We start from the raw sequence: 27,841 nt of genomic DNA on the forward strand, positions 1-27,841 counted from the left end.
TCTCGGTGCCTGACTTCCTTTTTGACACCACGATGGCGCTGAGCGGCCAGAAGCGGGATGAGGCCGGAGTTGAGGAGGAAGGGATGGCGGTGGAGGAGCGGACGGACTCGGAGTCCGAGGTGAGGAGGGGACCCAGGACTCTTGGTGGGATATCCGGGCAAACAAGGCAGGTTGGGAGGCCTTTCTGAGCTAGGCCGCAATTGGAACATTAGGAGGACCGCCGTTGGGAGGGATCAGAAAGGGAGAAGGGGAGGAAACCACGTGGAGTGAAAGTCATACAGTCCTAGAAGAGTTGGGAGAGACCTCCTGGGCCATCCTCCAGTCCAGCCCCATTCTGCCAAGAAGCAGGAACATTGCATTCAAATCACCCCTGACAGATGGCCATCCAGCCTCTGCTTCAAAGCCTCCAAAAAAGGAGCCCCCACCACACTCCAAGGCAGAGAGTTCCACTGCTGAACAGCTCTCACAGTCATAGAATCCTAGAATCAAAGAGTTGGAAGAGACCTCATGGGCCATCCAGTCCAACCCCCTGCCAAGAAGCAGGAATATTGCATTCAAACCACCCCTGACAAATGGCCATCCAGCCTCTGCTTAAAAGCTTCCAAAGAAGGAGCCTCCACCACACTCCGGGGCAGAGAGTTCCACTGCTGAACAGCTCTCACAGTCATAGAATCCTAGAATCAAAGAGTTGGAAGTGACCTCATGGGCCATCCAGCCCAACCCCCTTCTGCCAAGAAGCAGGAATATTGCATTCAAATCACCCCTGACAGATGGCCATCCAGCCTCTCTTTAAAAGCTTCCAAAGAAGGAGCCTCCACCATACTCTAAGGCAGAGAGTTCCACTGCTGAACGGCTCTCACAGTCATAGAATCCTAGAATCAAAGAGTTGGAGGAGACCTCATGGGCCTTCATCCCTTCCAACCCCATTCTGCCACGAAGCAGGAATATTGCATTCAAATCTCCCCTGACAGATGGCCATCCAGCCTCTGCTTAGAAGCTTCCAAAGAAGGAGCCTCCACCACACTCCCTCTGGGGCAGAGAGTTCCACTGCTGAACGGCTCTCACAGTCAGGAAGTTCTTCCTCATGTTCAGGTGTATCATCACCCCCATTCTGTCTCTTTGCATTTCCTTTTTTTCTGCCTAAGTGTAGTCAAGAATGATTGACAACTGGAAAATAGATGGAGAAAATGTGGAGGCCGTGACAGACTGTATTTCTAGGCGCAAAGATGAGTGCAGATGCAGACTGTGGCCAGGAAATCAGGAGACGCTTCCTTCTTGGGAGGAGAGCAATGTCCAGTCTCGATAAAATAGTAAAGAGTAGAGACATCAGACTGGCAACCAAAATCCATTGCCTAGTCCAAACCATGGTCTTCCCTGTAGTCACCTACGGATGTGAGAGCTGGACCTTCGGGAAGGCTGAGCCAAGGAAGAGAGATGCTTTTGAGCTGTGGTGTTGGAGGAAAGTGCTGAGAGTGCCTTGGACTGCGAGAAGATCCAACCAGTCCAATGGATCTTTGTTGCCAGTGTGATGTCTCTACTCTTGACTATTTTATCGAGACTGGACATTGCTCTCCTTCCAAGAAGGAAGCATCTTCTGATTTCCTGGCCACAGTCTGCATCTGCAGTCATCTGGACAAAGATCAGTCATTTGGACAAAGATCCATCCACAGTTGAAGTACTTTGGCCACATCATGAGGAGACAGCAAAGCCTAGAGAAGACAATTATGCTGGAGAAAGTGGAAGGCAAAAGGAAGAGGGGCCGACCAAGGGCAAGATGGATGGATGGCATCCTTGAAGTGACTGGACTGACCTTGAAGGAGCTGGGGGTGGTGACGGCCGACAGGGAGCTCTGGCATGGGCTGGTCCATGAGGTCATGAAGACTCAGAGATGACTGAACGAATGAACAAAAAAAAAGTGTAGTCTCTTCCATTTGTCCTTGTTGAACTTTATTTTGTTAGATTTGGCCCATCATCTCTCTCATTTGTGAAGATCGTCCTGAATTCGGCTCCTGTCTTCTGAGATATTGGCTCTCCCTCACAATTTGGTCCCAGCTGCAAACTTGATGATCATGCCTTGTTTGTGAGGTCTCTAGCCTTCTCTGCCCAATTTTGTTATTGCCTTCGTTTTATTGATGTACTGTGGGCTTGGCCTCATGTAAGCCGTTCCAAGTCCCTTGGGGAGATGGTAGCAGGGTACAAATAAAGTGTTATTATTATTATTATACAGTGAATTGGGGCACACCGAGCCATGATAGATTGAACCATTGACAATATAGAGTCCAACCTCCTGCAACTCAAGGATCATCATTTTTAGACCCTATATGCTCTGGCATGCTACCCCTTACTGATATAGCCGTAGGACATTGAAAACCCCATTCATCACCACATCTGTTGACATGAAAATCTGGACATTGCCTTTGACATCACTGACGCAGAACACGCCTCTGTGTCCATCTGCCCTGGTTCAGGGAGGAAGGAGGAGAGGAGAAGAGGAGAAACCAGGCCACAGACGACACCTGAGCCAGGACTTGAGCCTGAATGGACATGTTGAAGCATTCCTTGATGACTTTGAAACCCACTTGGCTACAAGTTAGGATTATTGATCCAAGGCAGGATGGCAGTCATCTTAGACCAGGCATGGGCAAACATGGGCCTTCTGCCTGTGAGGAAGTCCAAAACACCTGGAGGGAGGGTCACAGTTGGCCCAGGCCTGGACTATACTAATTTAATTGGGCTTCTCTCATCCTTCCTTTAGCCTTCCTTTATCCTTCTACATGGGGTTGCCTCTGAAGACTGCCTTGAAGCTACAACTAGTCCAACATGCGGCAGCCAGACTACTAACAGGAGCGGGGTACAGGGAGCATACTACTCCTCTGTTGCGTCAGCTCCACTGGCTGCCAATTAGCTTCCGAGACTATTCAAAGTGCTGGTGCTGACCTATAAATCCCTAAACGATTCCGGCCCAGTGGGTTGTTGTAGGTTGACTCAGGCCCAGTTTACCTGTCTGAACGGATTCTCCCCTATGAACCATCAAGGCTGTTAAGATCATCTGGAGGGGCCCTGCTCTCGGTCCCACCACCTTCGCAATCGCGTCTGGTGGGGATGAGGGACAGGGCCTTCTCGGTGGTGGCCCCTCAGCTCTGGAACTCTCTCCCGATGGATATTAGATCTGCCCCTTCCCTCCTGACTTTCAGAAATCTTGGCTTTGAAATATAGCATTTTCAGAATGATGATCGAGTCAATAACTGCTGACCACATTGGCGGATGATGATGAATTTGTGATTTACCTAGACGACTTGGCTTTATGTAATTATTTGATCTGTATTTTAATGTATTAATGCCTTATGATATTATTATGTTTTATCCTATTTGTGTATGGATTTCCTGTTGTTAGCCAGCCTGAGTCCCTCTTCGGAGGTTGAGAAGACCCGGTTATAAAAGCCCTAAATACTAATAATAATACTAATACTAATAATAATAATAAATAATTATTGCTTTTCTTCCAGGAGGAAGAGGGGGGTCTGGGCAGGCCTGGGCCTCGCAGGCACCGCGGAGGGGGAGACTTCGCCTCGGGCTTCGTCTTTGCTGAGAAGGAGGCTGCCTTTACAGCAGGAGGTGGGAGCTGGGCCGAGGCACTGGGGCAGATGCTGCGGAAGAAGGTAAAACCTGGCTTCCCCTCGGAGTGGTGTGGGGAGGGGGGGAGCAGGGAAGGAAGGCGCCTCGCGGAGGGTCGGGACCTCTGTGCCGGCCTGCTCTCTCTCACCACTTCTTCTCCTCCTAGAAATCAGCCACCAGCCTCGACGAGAAGATCGCGGCCGTGAGGAAGAGGAGGAGGGACCAGGTGAGGGAGATGGGGCTTCATTAACTCCCATCATCACCATAACACTATGTGACACTTTTTTTTTTGTTTCTGGGTTATACATATTATTATTTCCTACTTGGTTCTGTTATGAACCCAAATGGTTCCTGTTCTTTTGATGTAGAGTGTTCAAGGAATAGTGATGTATGTTAGATCAATGAGACACTTCAGAGACCAAATTTGGTTTTGCCACTTTTCATGTAACATTTATGGATTAGGATCACATCAAGAGAGAACTCTCATCCATTCATTTCATACACTCCATCATACTCACAAACAGGCCTCTTAGAATGAAGATGATCCGTCTCTTCTTACTTGTAACTTGGGGAACTGCTTGTAAATATATGTAGAATAAAGATTAAATCACCAATGCTAACGCGATCTCAATTTAAAAGCACTGGTCTTGCAGGAAGATTTGGTCTCCTGTGAGCATTATTAGACTGAGTCTTTTATAGAAATATTTTGTTGATGTAGTCCCAAAGTTGTAAATTCATGATAGACCTCTTCCATCCTGGCTCCATCTCAGTTTCCTGGCCAGATGTTGATTCTTCTTGATTGGTGTTGATCTTATGTTGACTTCCTTCATAACATTGTAAGCATTGATCTTATCACAGTCCAGTTGTTATCAGAATTTACTTTTCAGTTCTTACTAGCAACTTTTAATTACAGTCCAGCAATCAGGTAAGTTAGTTATTGCAGGCCTTAATATTTTACTGGTGTTTCCAAAATTATTAACTCCATCCATACATCTTCCATACTTTCATCCATTCCCACACATCATTTCAAATCCACATGTATCAAATCTGCAATGATCTTTTCAAGATAAGAGCGCTGGGAAGCCCCAGGGGTCAGGGGTTTGGGCAGAGCAAATGCCAGACTGACCAGCATTTCTTTAGGAGAAGCAGACCAAACTGGGCCCAGCGAAGCAGGCGGATGAAAAAGTGGACCAGGAGGATGAGGAGAAGGCAAACAGCGAGGATGAGGAGGAGGAAGGGAAAGAGGAAGAGGAGGAGTCGGAGTATTCCTCAGCAGACGAGAGCCTCTTTGCCAAAGCGGGTAAGAAGGGTCATGGGAAGACGGCAGGCTGTGCATGTTCTGGAGTCAGGAGCTCAGCCTGTGGTTGTGTTTCAGAATCAGGGTGCTTTGGATGTGTGGAGTGATGCCAATGAGGTACAAGATGGCAATGGTTTGGTCAATGATGTTGATGCAGAGAAGGACCAGGAGATCCCTGTTCAAAGTGTAGTTTCCCATGAGAATGTCCCTGAAGAGTGTGCGGATGATGGTGTGCTTCCTGAATTGTTATCAGAGAGTTCCCATGATTCTATCATTTTGTGACGTTGTGGCTGAAAGGTTTGATGGTGGTCCTTTGGTGCCTTTTGTAGATACACTCAAACTGAAACAGCGGCGGAAGCGGAAACGAGGTGGCGAAGAGGTGAGTCCCGGAAGTGTGGAAGGGCAGCCAGGGCTTTCCCCTCCCATTGAAGCCTCCCCTCAAAGTGTGTGTGTGTGTTGGGGGTGGACTCTTGCCGAAGGCCAACACACCCTCCTTTAGCTGACAGGCTTCTGGTTCTCTCTCTTGCCCCCCCCCCCCTTTGTTTCCCGGGTCCTGCTTTCTAGGCTGAAGAGCTGTGTTTTGGGGAAGATGCATCTCAATACGACGACAGCCTCTCCTTCCAGGACATGAACCTCTCCCGACCTTTGCTGAAGGTATCCTGCCACTTACTGTATCTACTTGAGTATAAGCCTAGGTTTTCAGCCCTTTTTTAAGGAGTTTTATGCTCCAAAACTCTGTCAGTCTGAAGTCTCAGAGTAGTTTGTCTTGTTCATTTTCTGTAACTTTATTATTATTATTTTATTATTATTATTATTACTATTATTATTAAGAGGAAGAGAAAAAGAAGGCATGGGGTGGGGGAGAGAAAAGAAGGAGGGGGTGAGGTTGGGGGAGGGGGGCCTGACCCCCAGAGCGGGAGGGAGAGGGTCCCGGGAGAGAGAGCGGTGTTGGGTGTCACCCTGTACTCCACAAGTCTTCAGTCCCCAATGAGTAGTTAGACTAAGAAAGCAGGACTAGAATGAGGGATTCCTTTCTCTATTCCTATGCATGCCTTCCTAGAAGGAATAAAGATTTGTTGTTGTTGTTATTATTATTATTATTATTATTATTATTATTATTATTATTATTATTATTGGAAACACCACAAGATCGCCTAGAGCATCTTGGATGGAGGGCAATTAATAAGTAATTAAATGATGAGGATGAGTCCACAGCAGACTGTTGTCTGCTGGCTGTTGAATTGGATTACATGTCAGACCCTTCCCAAGGGTCTAGGACTGTGTGATGTATCGGCGAATGATGTGTGCAGATCCCAGTAAGGTGCCCTTTTGCATCTGGCAGATGGTAATCTTGTCAGCGCTGATTGTGTTTAAGTGCAGGCCAAGGTCTTGAGGCACTGCACAAAGTGTGTCACCACTGAGACCCCCTTGACTGTCTTTGCAGTTTGATCTTTAAATCCTCATATTGTGTCATTTTTTCCTGTTGTTTCTCTTCAATCCCAGTAAGGCGGCCTTTTGCAGCTGGCAGATGGTAATTTTGTTGGTTTTAAGTGCAGGCCAAGGTCTTTAGGCACTGCATCCAGTGTGCCAATCACCACTGGGACCACCTTTATTAGTTTGTTGTTGTTGTTGTTGTTGTTGGACACCAGCAGCCAAGGTTGACAACCTGGTTGGGGTCTTCCTGAGGCTTTTCTCTGCTCAGGGGCCGCACCTGCCTGGACCTGGCCTGCAGTCGGGTGGTGTGTAATGCGCAGGGGGATTGTGGGACAATGCAGAGCACATGAGGAGAGGGAGTGCAAGTGAGAGGTTTCCCTCCTTCCCTCTGTGGAGGGAGTCATTGTGGCCTGAATGGCAGATGATATGTGCCACTGACAAGAAACACAAATGCCTGAAGCATGGCACGGGACACAAATCAGCAGCTGCCATTACTACCATAAGAGAGGGAACGAGGTTAAGGAGGGAGCATCCTTTGCAAAGGAGGTGGGAGGAGCTTCAGCCGTAGAGTCAGAGTGGTGCTTCCTGTTTTGATTCATGACGGAGTCCCCTCCATTGCTTCCCTCTTGCCAGGCGATATCTGCCTTGGGCTTCAAGCAGCCGACCCCCATCCAGAAGGCCTGCATCCCAGTGGGGTTGCTGGGGAAGGACATCTGTGCGTGTGCGGCCACAGGGACAGGTAAGAGGGGCAAGGTGTGTTTTTGGGTGAGGACAAAGCCTTGGGAGGGGTGCCGTGGAGCCCTGTGCTGATCTGCCTTCCGGCGCCTCCCTCGCAGGCAAGACGGCGGCCTTCATGCTCCCGGTCCTGGAGCGCCTGATCTACAAGCCCCGCCAGGCGCCGGTCACGAGGGTCTTGGTGCTGGTCCCCACTCGAGAACTGGGCATCCAAGTGCATGCGGTCACCAAGCAGCTGGCCCAGTTCTGCAGCATCACGTCCAGCCTGGCAGTGGGTGAGTGACCCTTCTGCCTCTATTGGTTTAGTGAAGATATCTGTGTCCTTCCCTGCTTCCAAATGCATCAGACAGAGGCCTTTAGAGCCTTGTTATTGGTATCCAGCATTGCTTCCTTCCCTTTGTGGTTCTTTGTCACAGGAGACAACAACAGGGCGGGTTGGGTGAGCATCTTTCAGGAGTGCTTCTGGTGTGCCTCCCTGCCTGGCACAATGGGGCTGGACTAGATGGCCTCTTGGGAGCCCTTCCAATGCTGCTTTTCACTCTGTGATCCCCGTGTGTTGCCGCTTTCAGGTGGCCTAGACCTCAAGACCCAGGAGGCCGCTCTCCGCTCGGGTCCTGACATCCTCATTGCGACCCCCGGCCGCCTGATTGACCACCTGCACAACTGCCCCTCCTTCCACCTGGGCAGCATCGAGGTCCTCATCCTGGATGAGGCTGACCGGTGAGAGAAAGGGGCATCCAGAGCAGGTCATGACCTGGTTGGCAGGGCTTTTGTGTGTGTATGTGTGTGTGTGTAGGGGGAGGGTTGTTGGGCGAGTGGGCTTATGTATAAAATACCCTCCCCATAAACGTACAGCAGAGTAACTTAAGAGCAGCAGGATGGCACCACACTAGTAGCCCTAAGTGACAAAAAGAACAAAACATACAGACCAATATTATCCTAACACAAATAAATTTCTTTACACTTCCTTCTTTGCTTCCACGCTGGGCTTCTTTCTCATGCAGATAAACAGCTTCTCTCTCACAGAGCCTCTTCTCACACTGAAGTTACACAGGAGCTTCACATAGTAGCTTTTTACACACAGTAGCCTTCACACACGATGACCTTCAACCTGGTGCTTCTCTCACCAAAGCTTCTCACACTAGGCCTGCTCATACTTTCTCCCACTGAGGCCTTCCTGTTTTAGTTCAGCCTGTGATTGTGTCTAATGATCAGGGTATTCTGGATGTTGGGAGTGACAATGATGTATCTAATGATGTTTCTAATGACGAGGTTGTTCCAGATGCAGAGAATGACAATGGGATCCCTGTTCAAAGTGACTTTTCTGATTTATTTATTTACTTTGTATCAAAAGCATTGCATAAATTTGTATAAAACCGATAAAAATAGGAGTGCAGGTGGTTAAATATCTTTTGACCAAAAACAGGCAACAGCAATGGCATTGTCTGTAAAAGGTATAGGTAAAGGTTAGAGGCGGCCCTAGGTAATTTTAGCGTAGCTTATGGCTAATAATATTGATTTAGTTTTTCTTCTGTGTAGCGTGACTTAACTTGGAAAGGAATCGTATCAGAGACAAGGTTTTAGGAAAAACAGTAACAAGTTTATTGAAATGTAGAAGGAGCGTGATGGTTTCAATGTAGCTTAACTCTTAGAGGCACAAATCTTCAAAGGTTACATTGATAACATTCCTTAAACAACTCTGGGAAGGACTCTTACTTCCACTAAACAGGTTTCAAACTTATTTTTCTTCAAACTGTGTTTCTTTCCTTAATAGATTACTTCAGTTACAAGCTTATTCTTTCTTTGTGATGTTTCTATTGCAATAGAGATTCTCACTGGGTTTCTCTCACCCTTTCTCTCATTCACTTACTTTTAATATAAAGAAGTCAACACGACTTGTTTAAACTACTCAGGCTAAAAGCCAAAACCTTGCTAATTCTCTCTACTATAGAATCAGCCTTTCCCCGTAGTTTTTAAACTACAGATTACCTTCCTGGTTCTCCTTACTTAATAGAACCAGCCACTCCTACAGCTCACAGACTGTAGACTAACTGTTTTAAAATGGCTGCCCTGCCAAGTGGCAGTTGGCTCCGCCCCTGTTTCCATGGTAACCCAGCTCAACGTGAGCTGAGCTGGCTACGATCCCCCTTAGTTATGCAACTTAAATACTTACCATTTAAAACATCTATCTATAATTATAAATAACTTCAAGTTAAAAAATTACACTTTACCACACTTCTATCCAGCACTAGTAGCCCTAAGTGACAAAAAGAACAAAAACACACGGACCAATGTTATTATCTCTCCCTTTGGAGGCTTTTCTTTGTAGTAAATTAATATGATTGCACTGTTTACAAGAACTAGGTTTCCACAACGCAAATAAACAAACACATAGTAGCTTTACACACAGCAGCCTTCACACTGGAGCTTTCCCACAGTAGCTTTTTACGCACAGCAGCCTTTATACTGGAGCTTTACCAGAGGAGGCTTCTCTCACACAGAGGTTTACCTCACACTCCACAGGACGACACTAGCTTTGGCCCACTAACTCTAACAGGCTTTGGCCTACTAACTCTCCTCAGGACGACACCAGCTTTGACACCCTCTAACAGCCTTCGGCCTACTAACTCTTTTAGTGCTTGGCTCACACTTTTGTAATCAAAAATACCTAGTTAATTTTAAATATTTCTGACAGGGGTCCAGCTCCTTCCTTCTATAGCTTGGTGGGCTTGGACTGCCAGGTATAGATAAGCAGCCCCCTTGGGCCACTACTCTCATATGGAGGGGCTCCTCCTCTGCACACAAGCTCTCCAAGACTGTGTTGGGGCCTCTTCCAACTCTACGTTTCTATGCTTCTAGGATGCTGGACGAATACTTTGAGGAGCAGATGAAGGAGATCATTCGCCTGTGTGCCCGCCACCGCCAGACGATGCTCTTTTCTGCCACCATGACGGAGGAGGTGATGAGGGCGGGCGGTTTCTTTGTGGGGGCGGGGGGGGGGGGAGGAGGCCTCTGAGTGAGGGGATCAGGGAACGTCTTGAGTGGCAGGACAGATAACAATGCCCCCAAGGTCCCACAGATGACCCTCATAGAGCTTGGCTTCCAAAACTTTGACCATTTTGGTGACCCTTCTCTGGTCACCTTCCATTTTGTCTATCTCCACCTTGAGTTGCTTTGCCCAGAAGTGGACACTTATGGGCAAAGCAACTCAAGTGGACAGGGTTGTTATTCCAGGTGACCAAAGCAGAAGAGAGTGGGACTAGGACTCCTTCTTTCTAGACCAGTGGTTCCCAATTACCTGGGAACTGCTCTGGTCTCAAACACACTGTTTAATACCCTTTGCAAAACATTAAGGCGTTTCTCTGGCCTCCCTCTTGTTAGCTAGTCTTTGACTCCTTCGAATTTGGAATTCCAACCGGTCAGTCCAATCTAAAGTTCCCATATCGTCAAGGTCAGTCTGTTCGTTAGCCTGTTTCCCTGCTTGCTCATCATCAGGCTGAGAACCAGGCTGAGAGCTCTCCTCCTTCTTTGAGTTAGACTGCACCTGGCTGTTTTCAGTATCAACACTCTCATGCCTTACTGTGGGAAACTGCACTTCTTCCCTGTCTATAACCTGTGAACCTAAATCCCATCATCCTCATCAGAAACACTCTCTGATTCCAGCTGAGTCACAACAATAGATCTCTGCAAAGAAAAAAACTCTCCAGAACTGTATTCTAAAAACCTTTCCATTGATACCCTATCGGGTGTGGTCCAAGATTGCTGGTTGACCTACATTACCAGCTGCACATAATAATTACCATCATAAGGTTTTTCTTCAACACACACACACACACACACACACACCCTTGGTCCTGCTACAACTTACTGTAACAAAAGTGATCCCTGGTTAAAAACAAAAAGGTTGGGAACCCCTGTTCTAGACACTATGCTCCAATTGCTGCAGCCTAAAATATTGGCTTTTTTAGCTGCCGCATCACACCCTTGGCTCGTGTTCAGCTTGTGGTCAACTCAGACTCCTAGCCCCCTTTCTCATGGACCGCTTTCAATCGAAGTGTCCCCTGTCCTATGTGTGTGTGTATATATATATACACACACACACACAACCTATATCTTTTGTACTTCCTGAACAGGTGAAGGACTTGGCCTCAGTCTCCCTGAAGAACCCTGTCCGGATCTTTGTGAACAGCAACACGGATGTGGCGCCCTTCCTGCGGCAGGAGTTTGTGCGCATCCGGCCCAGCCGCGAGGGGGACCGGGAGGCCATTGTGGCAGGTCAGGCCCACGTTTGGAGGGCGGTGTGTGATGCATATTTGGCCCTGCTTTGTGCCTCCTGTCCCCTGACATCTCTCCCCCCTCCCCCCACAGCACTCCTGACCCGGACCTTTGCCGACCACGTGATGCTCTTCACGCAGACCAAGAAGCAGGCGCACCGCCTCCACATCCTCCTGGGCCTCCTGGGCCTGCGGGTGGGGGAGCTCCACGGGAACCTCTCACAGGCACAGCGCCTGGAGGGCCTCCGGTAAGTGGGAGGATATAGCATGGGTTGGGATGGGCGAAGGCAGAGGAAGACATGGCCCAGGCGTCCCTCTGATGCAGCCTTTTTCCGCTGCAGGCGCTTCAAGGACGAGCAGATCGATGTGCTGGTGGCCACGGACGTGGCGGCCAGAGGGCTGGACATCGAAGGAGTCAAAACAGTGAGTCCATCCCTCCCTCCTCCTCCTTTTCAAGCTTGCCACCCCTCAGAACAGAATCCAAGAGTAGGACCATCTATTTGAAGCCCCTTCCAGGGAAGAAGACACAAGCCAAGCCCTCTTAACAGATGGCCATTCACTCTTTGTATTGTCACAGCCGGAAATACAGGGGTGTGGTGTGGTTTCCAGTCTGTATGGCTATGTTCTAGCAGCATTTCCTCCTGCATCCATGGTTGGCATCTTCAGATGATGCAGTTAAGATATCGGAGAACGTGGTCATAGAGCTTGAAAAATCACACAACGCCCCATCCAGCCTCTGTTTCCAAACCTCCAGAGGAGGAGACTGTTGGGCGAATGGGCTTATTAATGAAAGACCCTCCTCATAAATGCACAGCAGAGTAACTTACCATCAGCAGTGTGATCCATCATCAGTAGCCCAAAATGATGAGAAGAACAAAAACACACAGACCAATGTTGTTTCTTCCATAGGAGGCTTCCTAACACAAATACATTTATTTACACTTCCTTCTTTCCTTCCACGTTGGGCTTCTTTCTCATTCAGATAAACAGCTTCACTCTCACAGAGCCTCTTCTCACACTGAAGTTACACAGGAGCTTCACATAGTAGCTTTTTACACGCAGTGGCCTTCACATATGATGGCCTTCAACCTGGCGCTTCTCTCACCAAAGCATCTCAAACTAGGCCTGCTCATACTGAGGCCAACTAACACTGAGGCCTTTCTCCCACTGATGTCTTTCTCCCATTGAGGCCTACCTGTTGGAGTTCAGCCTGTGATTGTGTCTAATTACTCTGGATGTTGGGAGTGACAATACTGTATCTAATGATGTTTCTAATGAAGAGGTTGCTCCAGATGCAGAGAATGACAATGGGATTCCTGTTCAAAGTGACTTTTCTGATGAGAATGTTCCCGAATGGTTTGGGAATGGTGGTGAATTGCTACCAGAGAATTCCCAAGGCTTTGAGCCAGCTGCAGAAATTAATGAGCCAGTAGATAGGAGAAATGCTTTCAGTCAGCGGAGACAAACAAATCAAGTGCTCAGGCAAGAGAGATTGATAACAGAGTCAAAGCCGAAAAGAAATCCGTTCATGGCCACTTGGGATATAGTGTAGATTAGGGGATAAAAGTGCCAAGTTCAGAATCTGTAGCCAGACGAAGCAACGTTGGACTTGAGTCAAGATATCGTCTCAGTTCCCTGGAAGCCTTGCTTTGGATAGATTCATGTGCTAAGTGTATTGTTTGATTCTTTCTCAGGCTCAAAGCCTTGGGAATTCCTTTGGTAGCAACTCAGGCCCAGGAAACAAACCATCATCCCCAAAGAAAATCCAACCAATGCTCCGTTCAGCAAAGGACAAGAGGGATCCTCTCACCTCTGCAGGAGTCTACCGTATTCCATGCAGCTGTGGACAAGAAGTCTCCAGAGGGACCACCAAATGCAGCATTGCCCAGAAACGCGTCAAGGAACATGAAAGGCACTGCAGACTCCTTCAGCCAGAGAAGTCAGCCATAGCAGAGCATCTGATGAACCAGCCTGGACACAGCAGATTATTTGAGAACACAGAAATGCTGGACCACTCTCACCACCACCATGTCAGGATACACAGAGAAGCCATTGAAATCCAGAAGAAGCATGTGGACAATTTCAACAGAAAGATAGAGACCATGAAAATGAACAAAATCTGGCTACCAGTATTAAAAAACTCTAAAATTACTACAGCAAAACAGCAGAGAGGAAACAACCAGGCACATCTTAACACCTCCCAGCAAGAGATTTTCCCAGGCTCAGGCAGACCTTCAAATGCTAATGAAGGTGATCAGTTGAAACATTCACACCTAGCTGCAGCAGGGAAGAGCTCTTTGTCCCACCCTGGTCATTCCACAGATATATAAACCCATTGTCCTAATTCCAACAGACCTCACTACCTCTGAGGATGCTTGCCATAGATGCAGGCGAAACGTCAGGAGAAATGCCTCTAGAACATGGCTCTATAGCCCGAAAAAACCCACAAGAACCTAGTGATTCCAGCCATGAAAGCCTTCGACAATACATCATCCCCAAACCCTTCAGGAACATTCTCATCAGAAAAGCCACTTTGAACAAGAATCCCATTGTCGTTCCCTGCATCTGGAGCAACCTCATCATTAGACACATGAACCTCATTGTCACTCCCAACATCCAGAGAACCCTGATCATTAGACACAATCACAGGCTGAACTCCAACATCATCCAAGTTGGTGTCCCTTCTCCAGACCCCCCCCCCTCACCTTCTTCCTGGTCAGCGTCCTTCCTTTTCCTCCTTTGCAGGTGATCAACTTCACGATGCCCAACACCACCAAGCACTACGTCCACCGCGTGGGGCGCACGGCTCGGGCAGGTCGTGCCGGCCGCTCGGTCTCCCTGGTGGGGGAGGAGGAGCGCAAGATGCTGAAGGAGATTGTCAAGGCCGCCAAGGCCCCCGTCAAGGCCCGCGTCCTGCCTCAAGGTATGGTCAAGCGACAGTAAAAGGGGGGGGGGGAGTAGGAGGGAAAGAGGGTCTTGGGGTGGTCCAGCCTTTCAATGGTGTCTCTCGTGTGGCCTCCAGACGTGATCCTGCGCTTCCGGGAGAAGATTGAGAAGCTGGAACCGGACATCTACGCGGTTCTGCGCCTGGAGCAGGAGGAGCGGGCGCTGCAACGCTCGGAGGCCCAGGTGAGCAGACGGAGGGACCTCTGGAGGGGGGGCTTTGTATGGTCTGCACCCCAAGAGGGGAAAGATGGAAAGCACGAGCGAGGAGAAGTCGAGCCTTCTTCACAGTTCCAAAAATCATTTGAGGGCGCAAACTTGTAGTTTGAGGCCATTGTTCCGCGCCCTAGTCTCCAGGGAAGCAGTAAACAAGTTTTATTTTATTTATTTATTTATTTAAAAGTTTTGTGTACCGGCCTTCTCACCTCTCTTGAGGGACTCAGACCAGTTTCCAACCATAAAAACACATACAGTCAATAAAACATCATAATTCATATTACAATAATACATTAAAACAGCAAATATATTCAATAACTACAGTGGTCAGTCGTCACACTAAAATCGGTTGTTCATCCTCCTCCATCCATATCTCAGGGTGTTGGCTCACTCGTCGAATGCCTGTCTCCATAACCAAGTCTTCACCTGTTTCCTGAATGTCAGGAAGAGGTGGTTCTGATCTCCAGTGGGAGAGAGTTCCAGAGTCGCGGGACCACCACCGAGAAGGCCCTGTCCCTCGTCCCCACCAGACACGCTTGCGAGGCTGGTGGGACCGAGAGCAGGGCCCTTCCAGACGATCTTAGTAGTCTTGATGGTTCGTAGGGGAGAATACGTTCGGAGAGGTAAACAGGGCCGGAGTCGTTTAGGGCTTTATAGGTTAACACCACCACTTTGAAGTGTGCTCGGAAGCTAATCGGCAGCCAGTGGAGCTGGCGTAACAGCGGAGTGGTGTGCTCCCTGTACCCAGCCCCCGTTAGTAATCTGGCTGCCGAGCGTTGGAATACCTGCAGCTTCTGGGCAGTCTTCAGGGGCAACCCCACGTAGAGAGCGTTGCAGTAATCTAAATGGGATGTAACCAAAGCTTGCTCCCTCCTCCTCCCTGTGGCTTCCTCTCACATATTTATACATGGTTATCATGCCTCCTCTCAGCCTTCTCTTCTTCAGGCTAAACATGCCCAGCTCCTTAAGCCGCTCCTCATAGGGCTTGTTCTCCAGACCCTTGATCATTTGAGTCGCCCTCCTCTGGACACATTCCAGCTTGTCAATCTCTCTCTTGAATTGTGGTGCCCAGAATTGGATGCAATATTCCAGGTGTGGTCTAACCAAGGCGCAATAGAGCATGGGGAGGATGACTTCCCAAGGTCTACTCCAGGGTTCCTCAAACTAAGGCTCGGGGGCCGGATGCGGCCCCCCAAGATCATTTACCCGGCCCTCGTTCAGGGTCAGCCTAAGTCTGAAATGACTTGAAAGCACACAACAACAACAATCCTCTCTCATCAGCCAAAAGCAGGCGCACACTTCCCACTGAAATACTAATAAGTTTATATTGGTTAAAATGGTTCTTCATTGTAATTATTGTATTGTTTTAAGTGTTGTTTTGAACTAAAAATAAGATATGTGCAGTGTGCATAGGAATTCATTATTTTTTCTCAAATTATAATCTGGCCCTCCCAACAGTTTGAGGGACTGTGACCTCTGGCCCTCTGTTTACAAAGTTTGTGGACCTCTGCCCTAGACACATAACATATATAGACAGACACACAGAGGCTATTTAACTTTCCAGCTTCATGAGGATATGCTTTTTGAATTCCGGCCACTGGGGGAGCTGTCACTTCACCGTCCACTTGTGACACCAATGGAGTACTTCTCATTCTTTTGCATGCTGCAGGAGAGTTTTATGGCATCGTAAATTAGATAAATTAGCCTCCCTGCAGAAGCAGTACCTACATTTCCTACTTGACAAATGCAACTATCTTTTGGGCTGCAGAGGTTGACAGCAAGCTAGACAAATGGTTGGGAGCTTACTCCAACCTGGGCTGGTTTCGAACTCAGGACCTTTCAGTCAGTAGTGATTTTAATGCAGTTTATTTATTTATCGTGTCATCAGCAACCAGACATTTGTATTACATTTTTAACAAAAAACAAACAGACAGACAAAACACAGAATTTGCAAGCTTGGTAGTTGCTTAAATGTCCCTTGACCAGTATCTGGCCACTTGGAGTGCTTCTGGTGTTGCCGTAAGATGGTCCTCCCTTGTGCATGTGGCAGGGCTCAGGGTGCATTGCAGCAGGTGGTCAGTGGTTTGCTCCTCTCCGCACTCGCATGTTGTGGATTCCACGTTGTGGCCAAATTTCTGAAGGTTGGCTCTGCATCTCGTGGTGCCAGAACGCAGTCTGTTCAGCGCCTTCCAAGTCACCCAGTCTTCTTCTGTGTGCCCAGGGGGGAGTCTCTCATTTGGTATCAGCCATTGGTTGAGGTTCTGGGTTTGGGCCTGCCACTTTTGGACTCTTGCTTGCTGGGGTGTTCCAGCGAGTGTCTCTGTAGATCTTAGAAAACTATTTCTAGATTTAAGTCGTTGATGTGCTGGCTGATACCCAAACAGGGGATGAGCTGGAGATGTCTCTGCCTTGGTCCTTTCACTATTGGCTGCTACTTCCCGGCAGATGTCAGGTGGTGCAATACCGGCTGGATAGTGTAATTTCTCCAGTGGTGTAGGGCGCAGACACCCCGTGATAATGTGGCATGTCTCATTCAGAGCCACATCCACTGTTTTAGAGTGATGAGATGTGTTCCACACTGGGCATGCGTACTCAGCAGCAGAGTAGCATAGCGCAAGGGCAGATGTCTTCACTGTGTCTGGTTGTGATCCCCAGGTTGTGCCAGTCAGCTTTCGTATGATATTGTTTCTAGCGCCCACTTTTTGCTTGATGTTCAGGCAGTGCTTCTTGTAGGTCAGAGCACGGTCCAGAGTGACTCCCAGGTATGTGGGTGCGCTGCAATGCTCCAGTGGGATTCATTTTAATGCAGTTGACTCCACAACTCAGTCCTTCAATTTCCCTGGGAATTTCCTCTGCAGCTGCCATTTTTATAGGAGCTGCCTTTTCTGTCTTTCTTGGTGAGCCAAAGGTGGGACTGCTTTGCTCCTCTTTAGTGGGAGACTAAGAGGAGTGTGAGTGGCTATCCTGCCCACCATTTCCCCTCTGTTTTCCCTGCAGATTAACACAGCCAAGCGGAAACTGGAGGCGGAAGCTCCAGAGGCAGCGCAGAGTGGACCCCGCAGCTGGTTCCAGAGCAAAGAAGAGCGGAAGAAGGAAAAGCGTAAGGAGTTGGCCGGAGAGGGAGGAATTCATAGAATCATAGAATCATAGAATCATAGAATCAAAGAGTTGGAAGAGACCTCATGGGCCATCCAGTCCAACCCCATTCTGCCAAGAAGCAGGAATATTGCATTCAAATCACCCCTGACAGATGGCCATCCAGCCTCTGCTTAAAAGCTTCCAAAGAAGGAGCCTCCACCACACTCCGGGGAAGGCAGAGAGTTCCACTGCTGAACGGCTCTCACAGTCAGGAAGTTCTTCCTAATGTTCAGATGGAATCTCCTCTCTTGTAGTTTGAAGCCATTGTTCCATTGCGTCCTAGTCTCCAGGAAAGCAGAAAACAAGCTTGCTCCCTCCTCCCTGTGGCTTCCTCTCACATATTTATACATGGCTATCTCCTCTCAGCCTTCTCTTCTTCAGGCTAAACATGCCCAGTTCCCTAAGCCGCTCCTCATAGGGCTTGTTCTCCAGACCCTTGATCATTTTAGTCGCTCTCCTCTGCACACATTCCAGCTTGTCAATATCTCTCTTGAATTGTGGTGCCCAGAATTGGACACAGTATTCCAGGTGTGGTCTAACCAAAGCAGAATAGAGGGGTAGCATTACTTCCCTAGATCTAGACACTATGCTCCTATTGATGCAGGCCAAAATCCCATTGGCTTTTTTTGCCGCCGCATCACATTCCTGGCTCATGTTTAACTTGTTGTCCACGAGGACTCCAATATCTTTTTCACACGTACTGCTCTCGAGCCAGGCATTGTCCCCCATTCTGTATCTTTGCATTTCATTTTTTCTGCCAAAGTGGAGTATCTTGCATTTGTCACTGTTGAACTTCATTTTGTTAGTTTTGGCCATTCATCTCTCTAATCTGTCAAGATCGTTTTGAATTCTGCTCCTGTCCTCTGGACTATTGGCTATCCCTCCCAATTGGGTTGTCCAGTCCAGTTGTGGTCTGGGTTGCCCAGGCAGGAGTCTGATACTGGACTAACCTGACCTTTCTCCCTCCCCCCACCCCCACCCCAGTGACCAAGGCCCTTCAGGAGTTTGACCTGGCCATGAGAGGCAAGAAGAAGAGGAAGAAGTTCATGACCGACTCTCAGAAGAAGGCCCAGCCAACGGTGAGAGGCCAGCCCTTGGGATACAACCACGTGGGGGTTGTGTGTGTGTGTTGGGGGTTGTTGTAGTCCAGCCTTTGATTATGCTTGCACTCGATCTCTCTAGGGATTCTGGGCCTGTTAGTCATTCTGATGGCACTGGGTATTCTGGGTCTGCAAGTCAGCTGAGGAGCCAGCAAGAGATTTTAAGTCCTGAAAATGAGCAGTCTGTGTCTGAAGGCCACATTCCTGAAAGGCCGTTTGCTAGGGAAGCCAGGTCAGGAGCAGATCTGAGCTCAGAGGAGGGAAAGGAAAGTCCAGGTGGACAGTCTAATGAGCAGTTAGATAGGAGATTTATATTCCATCAACATAGAGCTTCTCAGAAGGGGCGACGAAATTTCGTCAAGATGCTTATTAGACAAAAAATATTTATCGGTTTTCCAGGGGAGACAGCATGATTTTCTCTCTATATTAACTAGCCCAGCAGATGGGCTCGTTACTCCAGGCAACATTGGTGTTGAGTATAGATCCATGGTCAAGTCAAGGGATTTCTAGTTCCATGTTTCCTTTTGTTCCTGTCTCATGATTCCAAGTTTTGAGGGCTGTTCCTGAACTTCATGTTTGGGATTTATTTTGCTTTTGTGGAGATTAACCTCATTGTTTATCCCACCCGAGTCTCTCGCTAGACACAGCACTTGTATCTCTCTGTCTCACCCACGGGTTTTACAATGTGTTTACCTTTCACATTTGTCCCAGCTTGCCCTCGTTTAGTCCTTGTACCATTTTAAATTTGTTTTATTATATTATTGTCATTATTTTTGTAGCTTAGCATTTTTACTTGATGTTATTGTCTGTTTGGTATGTATTTTATTTTGCGCAATTCTAAGTGCCTTAGTAGTAGTAGTAGTAGTAGTATTCCTGGTTTTGGATGCTACTCCTTTACTTTGATTTCTGTGGATTATTCCTGATATTTGGACTTTGTTTTTTTAAATACTATTTTGCTGATTTGCTTTTCTCATATATATCTATATAAATAAAAATGTAATGTTCGTTTGTGGGATGAACAGAACTCAAAAACCACTGGACGAACTGACACCAAATTTGGACACAAGACACCTAACAACCCAATGTATGTCCTTCACTCAAAAACGTTGATTTTGTCATTTGGGAGTTGTAGTTGCTGGGATTTATAGCTCACCTACAATCAAAGAGCATTCTGAACCACTCCGATGATGGAATTGAACCAAACTTGGCACACAGTTCTCCCATGACCAACAGAAAATACTGGAAGGATTTGGTGGGCAGTGTCCTTTGGTTTTGGAGTTGTAGTTCACTTACATCCAGAGTTCACTGTGGACTCAAACAATGATGAATCTGGACCAAACTCTATAAAAATACTCAATATGAGCAAGTGTGAACACTGGTGGAGTTTGGGGAAAATAGAATCTTAACATTTGGGAGTTGTAGTTGCTGAGATTTATAGTTCACCTACAATCACAGAGCATTCTGAATCCTACCAACGATAGCATTGGGCCAAACCTCCCACACAGAACCCCCATGTGGGCCACAGCAACGTGTGGCAGGGGACGGCAAGTATATGTATATATATATTCTTCAACAACCTGCTTTGCTATTTTACCTTTATTTATTTATTTATTTATTTATTTTTTGCATTTATTGACCGCCCCTCTCAGCCCGAGGGCGACTCGGGGCGGTGAACAGCAACAAAAAACACAGCATACAAAAGATTTAGACAGTACAAACCAGACAATACAACGGAACACATACTTATACTAAAAATCCGCTTCGTCAAGTCCTGGGGTCATAGCCAATTTCGTAATCCTAGTCCATTCCAGTGTCATTCAAGATAGTCTCAATTGAAGGCCTGCTCGAAGAGCCATGTCTTCAGGCCTCTACGAAAGGCCAACAAGGAGGGCGCCTGTCTAACTTCAACAGGGAGGGTGTTCCACAGCCGGGGGGCCACCACCGAGAAGGCCCGCTCTCTCGTTCCCGCCAGACGTGCCTGTGAGGCAGGCGGGACCGAGAGAAGGGCCTCCCCGGATGATCTCAAGGCCCTCGTGGGCTCATAGGCCGAGATGCGGTCTGCAAGGTATTTTGGGCCGGAACCGTTTAGGGCTTTGTAGGATAATACCAGCACCTTAAATTGGGCCCGGTAGCGAATCGGCAGCCAGTGGAGCTGGGCCAGCAGGGGCGTTGTATGCTCTCTGCGTCCCGCTCCCGTTAACACCATGGCTGCCGCGCGTTGGACTAGCTGAAGCTTCCGGGCCGTCTTCAAGGGCAGCCCCACGTAGAGAGCGTTGCAGTAGTCGAGGCGGGATGTGACCAAAGCGTGTACCACCGTGGCCAAGTCAGACTTCCCAAGATACGGGCGCAGCTGGCGCACGAGCCGGAGCTGTGCAAATGCTCCCCTGGTCACCGCTGAAACCTGGGGCTCCAGGCTCAGCGATGAGTCCAGGGTCACACCCAAGCTGCGAACCTGCGCCTTCAAGGGGAGTGCGACCCCATCCAGCACAGGCTGTAACCCTATACCCTGTTCGGCCTTGCGACTGACCAGGAGTACCTCTGTCTTGTCTGGATTTAATTTCAGTTTGTTCGCCCTCATCCAGACCATTACAGCGGCCAGGCACCGGTTCAGGACTTTGACGGCCTCCTTAGTAGCAGGTGGAAAGGAGTGACAGAGTTGGACATCATCTGCGTACAGGTGACACCTCACCCCGAAACTCCGGATGATCTCACCCAGCGGCTTCATGTAGATGTTAAACAGCAGGGGGGACAGGATGGAACCCTGAGGAACGCCACAGATCAATGGCTGTGGCGCTGAACAGGAGTCCCCCAGCAACACCTTCTGAGTACGACCCTCCAGAAATGACTGGAGCCACTGCAGAGCAGTGCCCCCAAGACCCATCCCTGCAAGGCGCCCCAGAAGAATACCGTGGTCGACGGTATCGAAGGCCGCTGAGAGGTCCAGGAGCACCAACAGGGACACACTCCCCCTGTCTAGCTCCCGGCGCAGATCATCCACTAAGGCGACCAAGACCGTCTCGGTACCATGTCCCGGTCTGAAACCAGACTGTGCCGGATCCAGAATATCCGTGTCTCTCAAGAATACCTGGAGTTGTGAGGCCACCACGCTTTCCATGACTTTGCCCAAGAAGGGAAGATTGGAAACAGGCCGAAAGTTGTCCAATTTAGTGGGGTCGAGTGATGGTTTCTTCAACAGCGGCTTTACAATAGCCTGTTTTAGGCTCGCTGGAATCTTGCCTTCCCGGAGGGAGGCATTAACCACCACCGTTACCCACTCGGCCAATCCCCCTCTGGCCTCTTTCAGAAGCCAGGATGGGCAGGGGTCTAGGATGGACGTGGTGGGTCTCATTCCTCCAAGTATCTTGTCCACATCCTCGGGTTTCACAAACTGAAAAGAATCCAACAAAATCGGACAAGCAGGTGCTTGTGTCACATTCACAGAGACTGCATCTAATGCGGCGTCCAGCCCAGCGCGGATCAAAGCGACTTTGTCTGCAAAGAACCGAGCAAATGCTTCACAGCGTGCTGCCGAGTTGTCAGGGCTCCCACCTGAAGTTGGGGGAGTTAAAAGACCTCTGACAACCCGAAACAGCTCCGCCGGACGGTTTTTTGCAGACGCAATAGTGGCCGCAAAGAAAGTTTTCTTTGCGGCTTTTATTGCCGCGGCATATGCCCTTAAAAAGGACACAAACCGTGTTCGGTTTGGCTCGCTTGGGTCTGAGCGCCACACGCTCTCTAGAACCCTCTTCTTTCGCTTCATCGCTGCCAGCTCCTCAGTAAACCAAGGGGCTGGTTTAGCTCGGTTACTCGAGAGGGGACGTTCCGGAGCGATCTTGTCAATAGCCCTGGTCATCTCCCCATTCCAGAGAGCGACCAAGGCCTCGACATGATCACCTACCGCGGCGGCGGGAAACTCCCCAAGAGCCGTCAGGAATCCATTTGGATCCATTAGCCTCCTGGGGCGGACCATCCTAATGGGTCCTCCACCCTTGCGGAGGTTAGGGGGCGCAGTGAGTCTAAATCTAATCAGGAAGTGGTCGGACCATGGCAACGGAGAGCTAGACAACTCCTCCACCCCGCCACCTTGCTCCCATCCCTGACAGAAAACCAAGTCCAATGTGTGTCCAGCACAGTGGGTGGGGCCAGTTATTTGTTGGGACAGCCCCATGGTTGCCATGGCGGACATGAAGTCCTGAGCCGCACCTGTGAGGGTTGCCTCGGCGTGGATGTTGAAGTCCCCCAGCACAAGGAGCCGTTGGGACTCCACCGCCAGGCTCGAGACCACCCCCGCTAGCTCAGGTAGGGAGACTGTAGTGCAGCGAGGTGGACGGTACACTAGCAGCATCCCTATTCTGTCCCGGTCACCCACCCTCAGGTGGACGCATTCGAAATTTGTGGTCTGCGGGATGGGGGTCCTGATTAGATGGATGGAATCTCTATAGACCACTGCGACACCGCCTCCCCGTCCTCCGGCTCTTGGTTGGTGTTGCACGGAGAAACCTGGGGGACAGAGCTGGGAGAGGTTTACGCCCCCCGCTTCATCCAACCAGGTCTCCGTGATGCACGCCAGGTCTGCCCGCTCCTCCAGGATTAAATCCTGGATCCAAGATGTCTTTCCGTTGACAGACCTGGCGTTCAACAACACCACCTTCAAGCCAGAGGGCCCGCTCACCTGGTTACACCAATTTACCTTCGGAGACCGATTGGGAATAGTTAATTTGGATAAGCGGTCCGAATTAAGCCGAATTCGAGGTCTCCGTCTCCCGCATCTCCTCCTTCCCACCACGACCTCTATGGGGGCCCCACGGCTAGTGGAACACCTCCCCCCCTCCATGCCGCAGTTCCGAGCCATACGATCCCGTTCTTCTACACTTGTTGTTAGGCTTAGAGGTTCTTGCCAACATCCTCTCTCTCCCTTCTCCCCCCTCCCCACCACATCTTCACTCATAGGCTCCCACACACCACCTCTTCTGCCCCCTCCGTTACAAAAAAGCAGCAAGAACAATACACAAATGGGGGCAGGGGACCACATGGGTAGCAGCAATACAGATGGTAATTGATGGTAATTGATGTTCGGATTGCTACAATAGAACAGTTCAATAAAGTGCTTAGAATTGGGAGCAGTTCGTCAGTTAGCGTAATGATCGTAATTAGCTAGCAGCCGCACACATTCACAGAGTCATCTTAATAAAGTGCAAGGTCTAAAGTCGCATTAATAAAGTGCAGATCTCAGCAAGGTGCTAGGTCTAAAGTGCTCTCCTAATGATAGTAAAGTGCGGCATAGAGGGTCGGGGGAAGGGGGCGTAAGTGCTGGTGCAGTCTGGCATCGAGGCGGGCGCCTAAGTGCTCTATCTTATTACAGATGGCAAATGACAGTAATGGTTGTCCGGAATGGACTGGTTGGAATTATACAACTCCTATTATAGATGGTAGTGATGGTAATTAATTAAATCTAGCCATGACCCCAGAGTATTTAGACGGATTGTAAGCCAGCGGATGGGCTTCCGGAGTTGGTAACTCGGGGGTGGGGCAGCACAGATAGAACAGACAACACTTTTGCTCAGTAGTTAACAGCGAAATAACAGCGAGGGAGCCAGCTTGAAGACCTCCCCACAAAACCCCCAGCGAACGGCTGGTAAAGGTTCACACAATTGTCTGCACAGGCGAAGCCCCCAATCAAAGCGGGCTCGCCCAGAGATGGAAGGTTCAGCAGTAGAGGCGGGCTCGCCAGAGATGGAAAGACTCAGCGGCCCAACAGCGGCCCAGCAATCCAGCGGGGCCCAGTAGCGATGATTCTCCCACCAGCAGTTGCGGAGGTCAGGGCATCGAGTCTCCAAGCGGCCTACCAAACGGTCTCCAAGCGGCCTTCGATGCTGGCGGGCCGACTTACCCAAGGATGGGAGGTGGGTGGGTGGGCTTCGGTCGCCCCTGGAAAGCTCGCTGTAGGCTCGTCCGACGGTGGAATCCTCAGCTTGGTGCCCCTGCAGCGGCGGCGGTGGTCTTGCCCGGAGCGGCCCAACGGGACCCTGGCCTCTGTGCCAACGGGGGGGGGGGGGGGCGGGCTCGCCTGAGCGGTCCTCGCAGCGATGGCTTGGCCTCCTTGGTCTCCTTGGGGCGTCTGCCCTCGGCGTTCGGCCTCCCCTTCGGCCTGGTAGCAGTAGCGGCGATGGTTTGGCCTGGAGTGTAAGTACAGAGGTGGTTCCCAGCTTTGGAGTCCAGTGTATCCGTCCGAATGTATCTCCCTCTACGTCCCACCCCGGAATTTGAGATCATCTGGGGGGGAGGGGCTGCTCTCGACCCCACCGCTATCACAAGTGAGGTTGGTGGGGACGAGGAGCAGGGCCTTCTCGGTGGTGGCCCCTCACCTGTGGAACTCACTCCCGGGGGAAATTAGGAGGAAGGTAAAGACGTGGTTGTGGGACCATGCCTTTGGGCAATCTGACAACTAGATATGGACAACCAGATGGATAGGACTGACAGGACTGACAACTGTGGAACTGGAATTTGAACTATGACCGTCAATGAGGAGAAATTGGTTTGTATTGGTTTTATGGTTGTAATGCAAGAATTGTTGTTAATTGTTAATTGATGTTATTTTGTTTTATTGCTGTTATGTGATGTGGGCATCGAATTGTGCCTTGTTCTTGTAAGCCGCCCTGAGTCCCCTTCGGAGTGAGAAGGGCGGGGCAGAAGCAACCGAAATAAACAAATAAATAAATAAATAAATAAACAATTGGAGTGCAACAGGGGTGTGTGTGATAGAATTTCAGCCCACTCTTGTCCTCTTCTCTTCTCAGCCAGAGGAACGTGCCCAGTTTGAGATCCTGAAGTCCCAGATGTACGCGGAGCGGCAGGCCAAGAGGAGCCGCCGGCCCCAGAGAGCCAGGGCTTTGCCAGAAGAGGTGCCATCCACACAGAAGGGGCCAGGTGGGAAGCAAAGGATGGAGAGGGGGAAGAAGGAAGGAAGGAAGGAAGGAAGGGAGGGAGGGAGGGAGGGAGGGAGGGAGGGAGGGAGGGAAGGAAGGAAGGAAGGAAGGAAGGAAGGAAGGAAGGAAGGAAGGAAAAGGAGGGAGGGCCGGACATGGAGAGAAGGAAGGAAAGAAAGAAATGAGGGAGGGAAGGAAGGAAGGAATGAAGGAAAAAAGGAAAGAAAGAAGGAAGGGAGGGAGGGAGGGAAGAAGGAAAGGAGGAAGGAAGGAAGGAAAAGGAGGGAGGGCCAGACATGGAGAGAAGGAAGGAAAGAAAGAAGGAGGGATGAGGGGAAGGAATGAAGGAAGAAAGGAAAGGAAAGGAAGAAAGAAAGAAAGAAAGAAAGGGGAAGGAAGGAAGGGAGGGAGGGAAGGAAAGAAGGAAGGAAGGAAAAGGAGGGATGGGAGGGAAGGAAGAAAAGAAAGAAAGGAGGGAGGGAGGGAGGGAAGTAAGTAAAGAAGGGAAGAAGGAGGGACAGCGGGAAGGAAAGAAGGAAGGAGGAAAAAAAAGAAAAGGGGGAAGGAAGGAAGGAAGAAGGGAGGGAAGGAAAGAAAGGAAGGAAAAGGAGGGATGGGAGGGAAGGAAGAAAAGAAAGAAAGGAGGGAGGGAGGTAAGTAAAGAAGGGAAGAAGGAGGGACAGAGGGAAGGAAGGAAGGAAAGAAGGAAGGAGGAAAAGAAAGAAAGAAAGCAGGGAGGGGGGAAGAAACGAAAGAAGGGAGGAAAAAATAAGTCAGGAAGGAAGGATGAAGAAAGGAGGGAGGGAGGGAGGGAGGGAGGGAGGGAGGGAGGGAGGGAGGAAGGAAGGAAGGAAGGAAGGAAGGAAGGAAGGAAGGAAGGAAGGGGCTCTTCCTGGCTGCCTTTCCTTTGGGGGGATCTTCCAGAATTGGGGCTGAGGGCAGGAAATAGCCCCCTTCTTCGCTGGGAACCCACCAGGGCTTCTGAGGGTCTTTCCTCTGTTCTTGCAGGATCCAAGCAGCAGCGCAAGAAGGCGTCCGTCTTTGACGAGGAGCTCACCAACACGAACAGGAAGGCACTGAAGCAGTACCGGGCTGGGTGAATATGAGCGAGCCTCCAATGTCCCCTTTTTCTCTCTCTTTCCCACCCAAAATGCGGTTTTCCTTCGGGGTCCTGAGGTTGGAACCTGATGAGAGAAAGCAGGGCTGGGTTAACTTCCAAGGGGGGTGGATTGGCTTTTGGGGTCCCCCTCTGAGGGAATAGTGCCCTGCCCTTTCCTGACACTGACCGCTCCCTTCCGCAGGCCCTCCTTCGATGACCGCAAGCGCCTGGGACTGGCCCGGAAGAAGGGAGGGAACTTCAAGTCCCGCTCCAGGTGAGGCCCCTGCTTCCCCCCCCCTTTCATGGAGGAGGACCCCCCCCCCCCCCATTCTCATTGGCACTGTTCCATCTGTTAATCTCCTCTCCTTCTGCAGGTACAAGAGGAAGTAAGGAGAAGGCCTCTTACCAGGAAGACCCCAGAATACCTTTCCTGCTGCTGTCTCCAGCCCTCTTTGTGCCTTGGGAGGAGCAACGTCCCTCCAGATGGGGACCTCCTGCTGGTGGGGTGATATCTGCCCTTGTCCTTCCGGGAGATATATCAGCACACATTGTTGTCACTTGCCTGGCATCCAGAGCGTTGTGTGGACACATTTTGGGGAGGGTTGATGACTTCGGAGGCAGCAGCACGGTTGCTTTTCCTGGGGAAGATGCCCACCTGCCTGGCCTATCATCCTCTGGTGGGTCCCTCCATGCAAAAGCCCCTGTTGCTCTTGAGGGTACAGAGGGTCCATACCTGGAGGGTCCGTGTCCCCAGCTCTGCGCCCCTCCCAGCTCTGCATCTGGCTGTTCTGGCAGAGGATGTGATGCTGGGATCCAGGCGCCTTCAAGAACCGATATCCTCCAATAAAACCTTTCCTGTATTTCTTGTCAACATGCCTCCTTGCATTAAGAGTTCATTTCCAAAAATACAAACAGGGAAGGGAAGGGGAGGGAGTTGTGGTTGTTTCCCATTGGCACACAGGTGAGGGGCAGGCTTGGGTGAGACCCCAGAAGAAGGGTCCATAGGCCTCCTGTCCATGGGCATAGGGCAGGGTGCCAGCAGTATGCCGATGACACCCAAATCT

General features: G+C 49.7%; 1 protein-coding gene across 1 annotated transcript; it reads left to right on the forward strand.

Annotated features, from left to right (window-relative positions):
- On the forward strand, positions 1-27,648 carry DDX27 (DEAD-box helicase 27). Its single transcript, XM_067468323.1, has 21 exons — positions 1-119; positions 3,507-3,659; positions 3,782-3,841; positions 4,756-4,915; positions 5,242-5,291; positions 5,477-5,566; positions 6,980-7,085; positions 7,183-7,356; positions 7,651-7,801; positions 9,941-10,040; positions 11,215-11,356; positions 11,450-11,603; positions 11,697-11,778; positions 14,101-14,278; positions 14,378-14,484; positions 17,512-17,614; positions 18,637-18,731; positions 25,550-25,679; positions 26,687-26,774; positions 26,980-27,051; positions 27,152-27,648. Exons 1-21 carry the CDS (start codon positions 33-35, stop codon positions 27,165-27,167), a joined length of 2,298 nt encoding a protein of 765 aa, XP_067324424.1. The 5' UTR covers positions 1-32; the 3' UTR covers positions 27,168-27,648.
- The last annotated feature ends 193 nt before the right edge of the window (positions 27,649-27,841 follow it).

This window comes from Anolis sagrei, chromosome 4 (genome assembly GCF_037176765.1).
Source record: "Anolis sagrei isolate rAnoSag1 chromosome 4, rAnoSag1.mat, whole genome shotgun sequence".
In the NCBI taxonomy this organism is placed as follows: Eukaryota; Metazoa; Chordata; class Lepidosauria; order Squamata; family Dactyloidae; genus Anolis; species Anolis sagrei.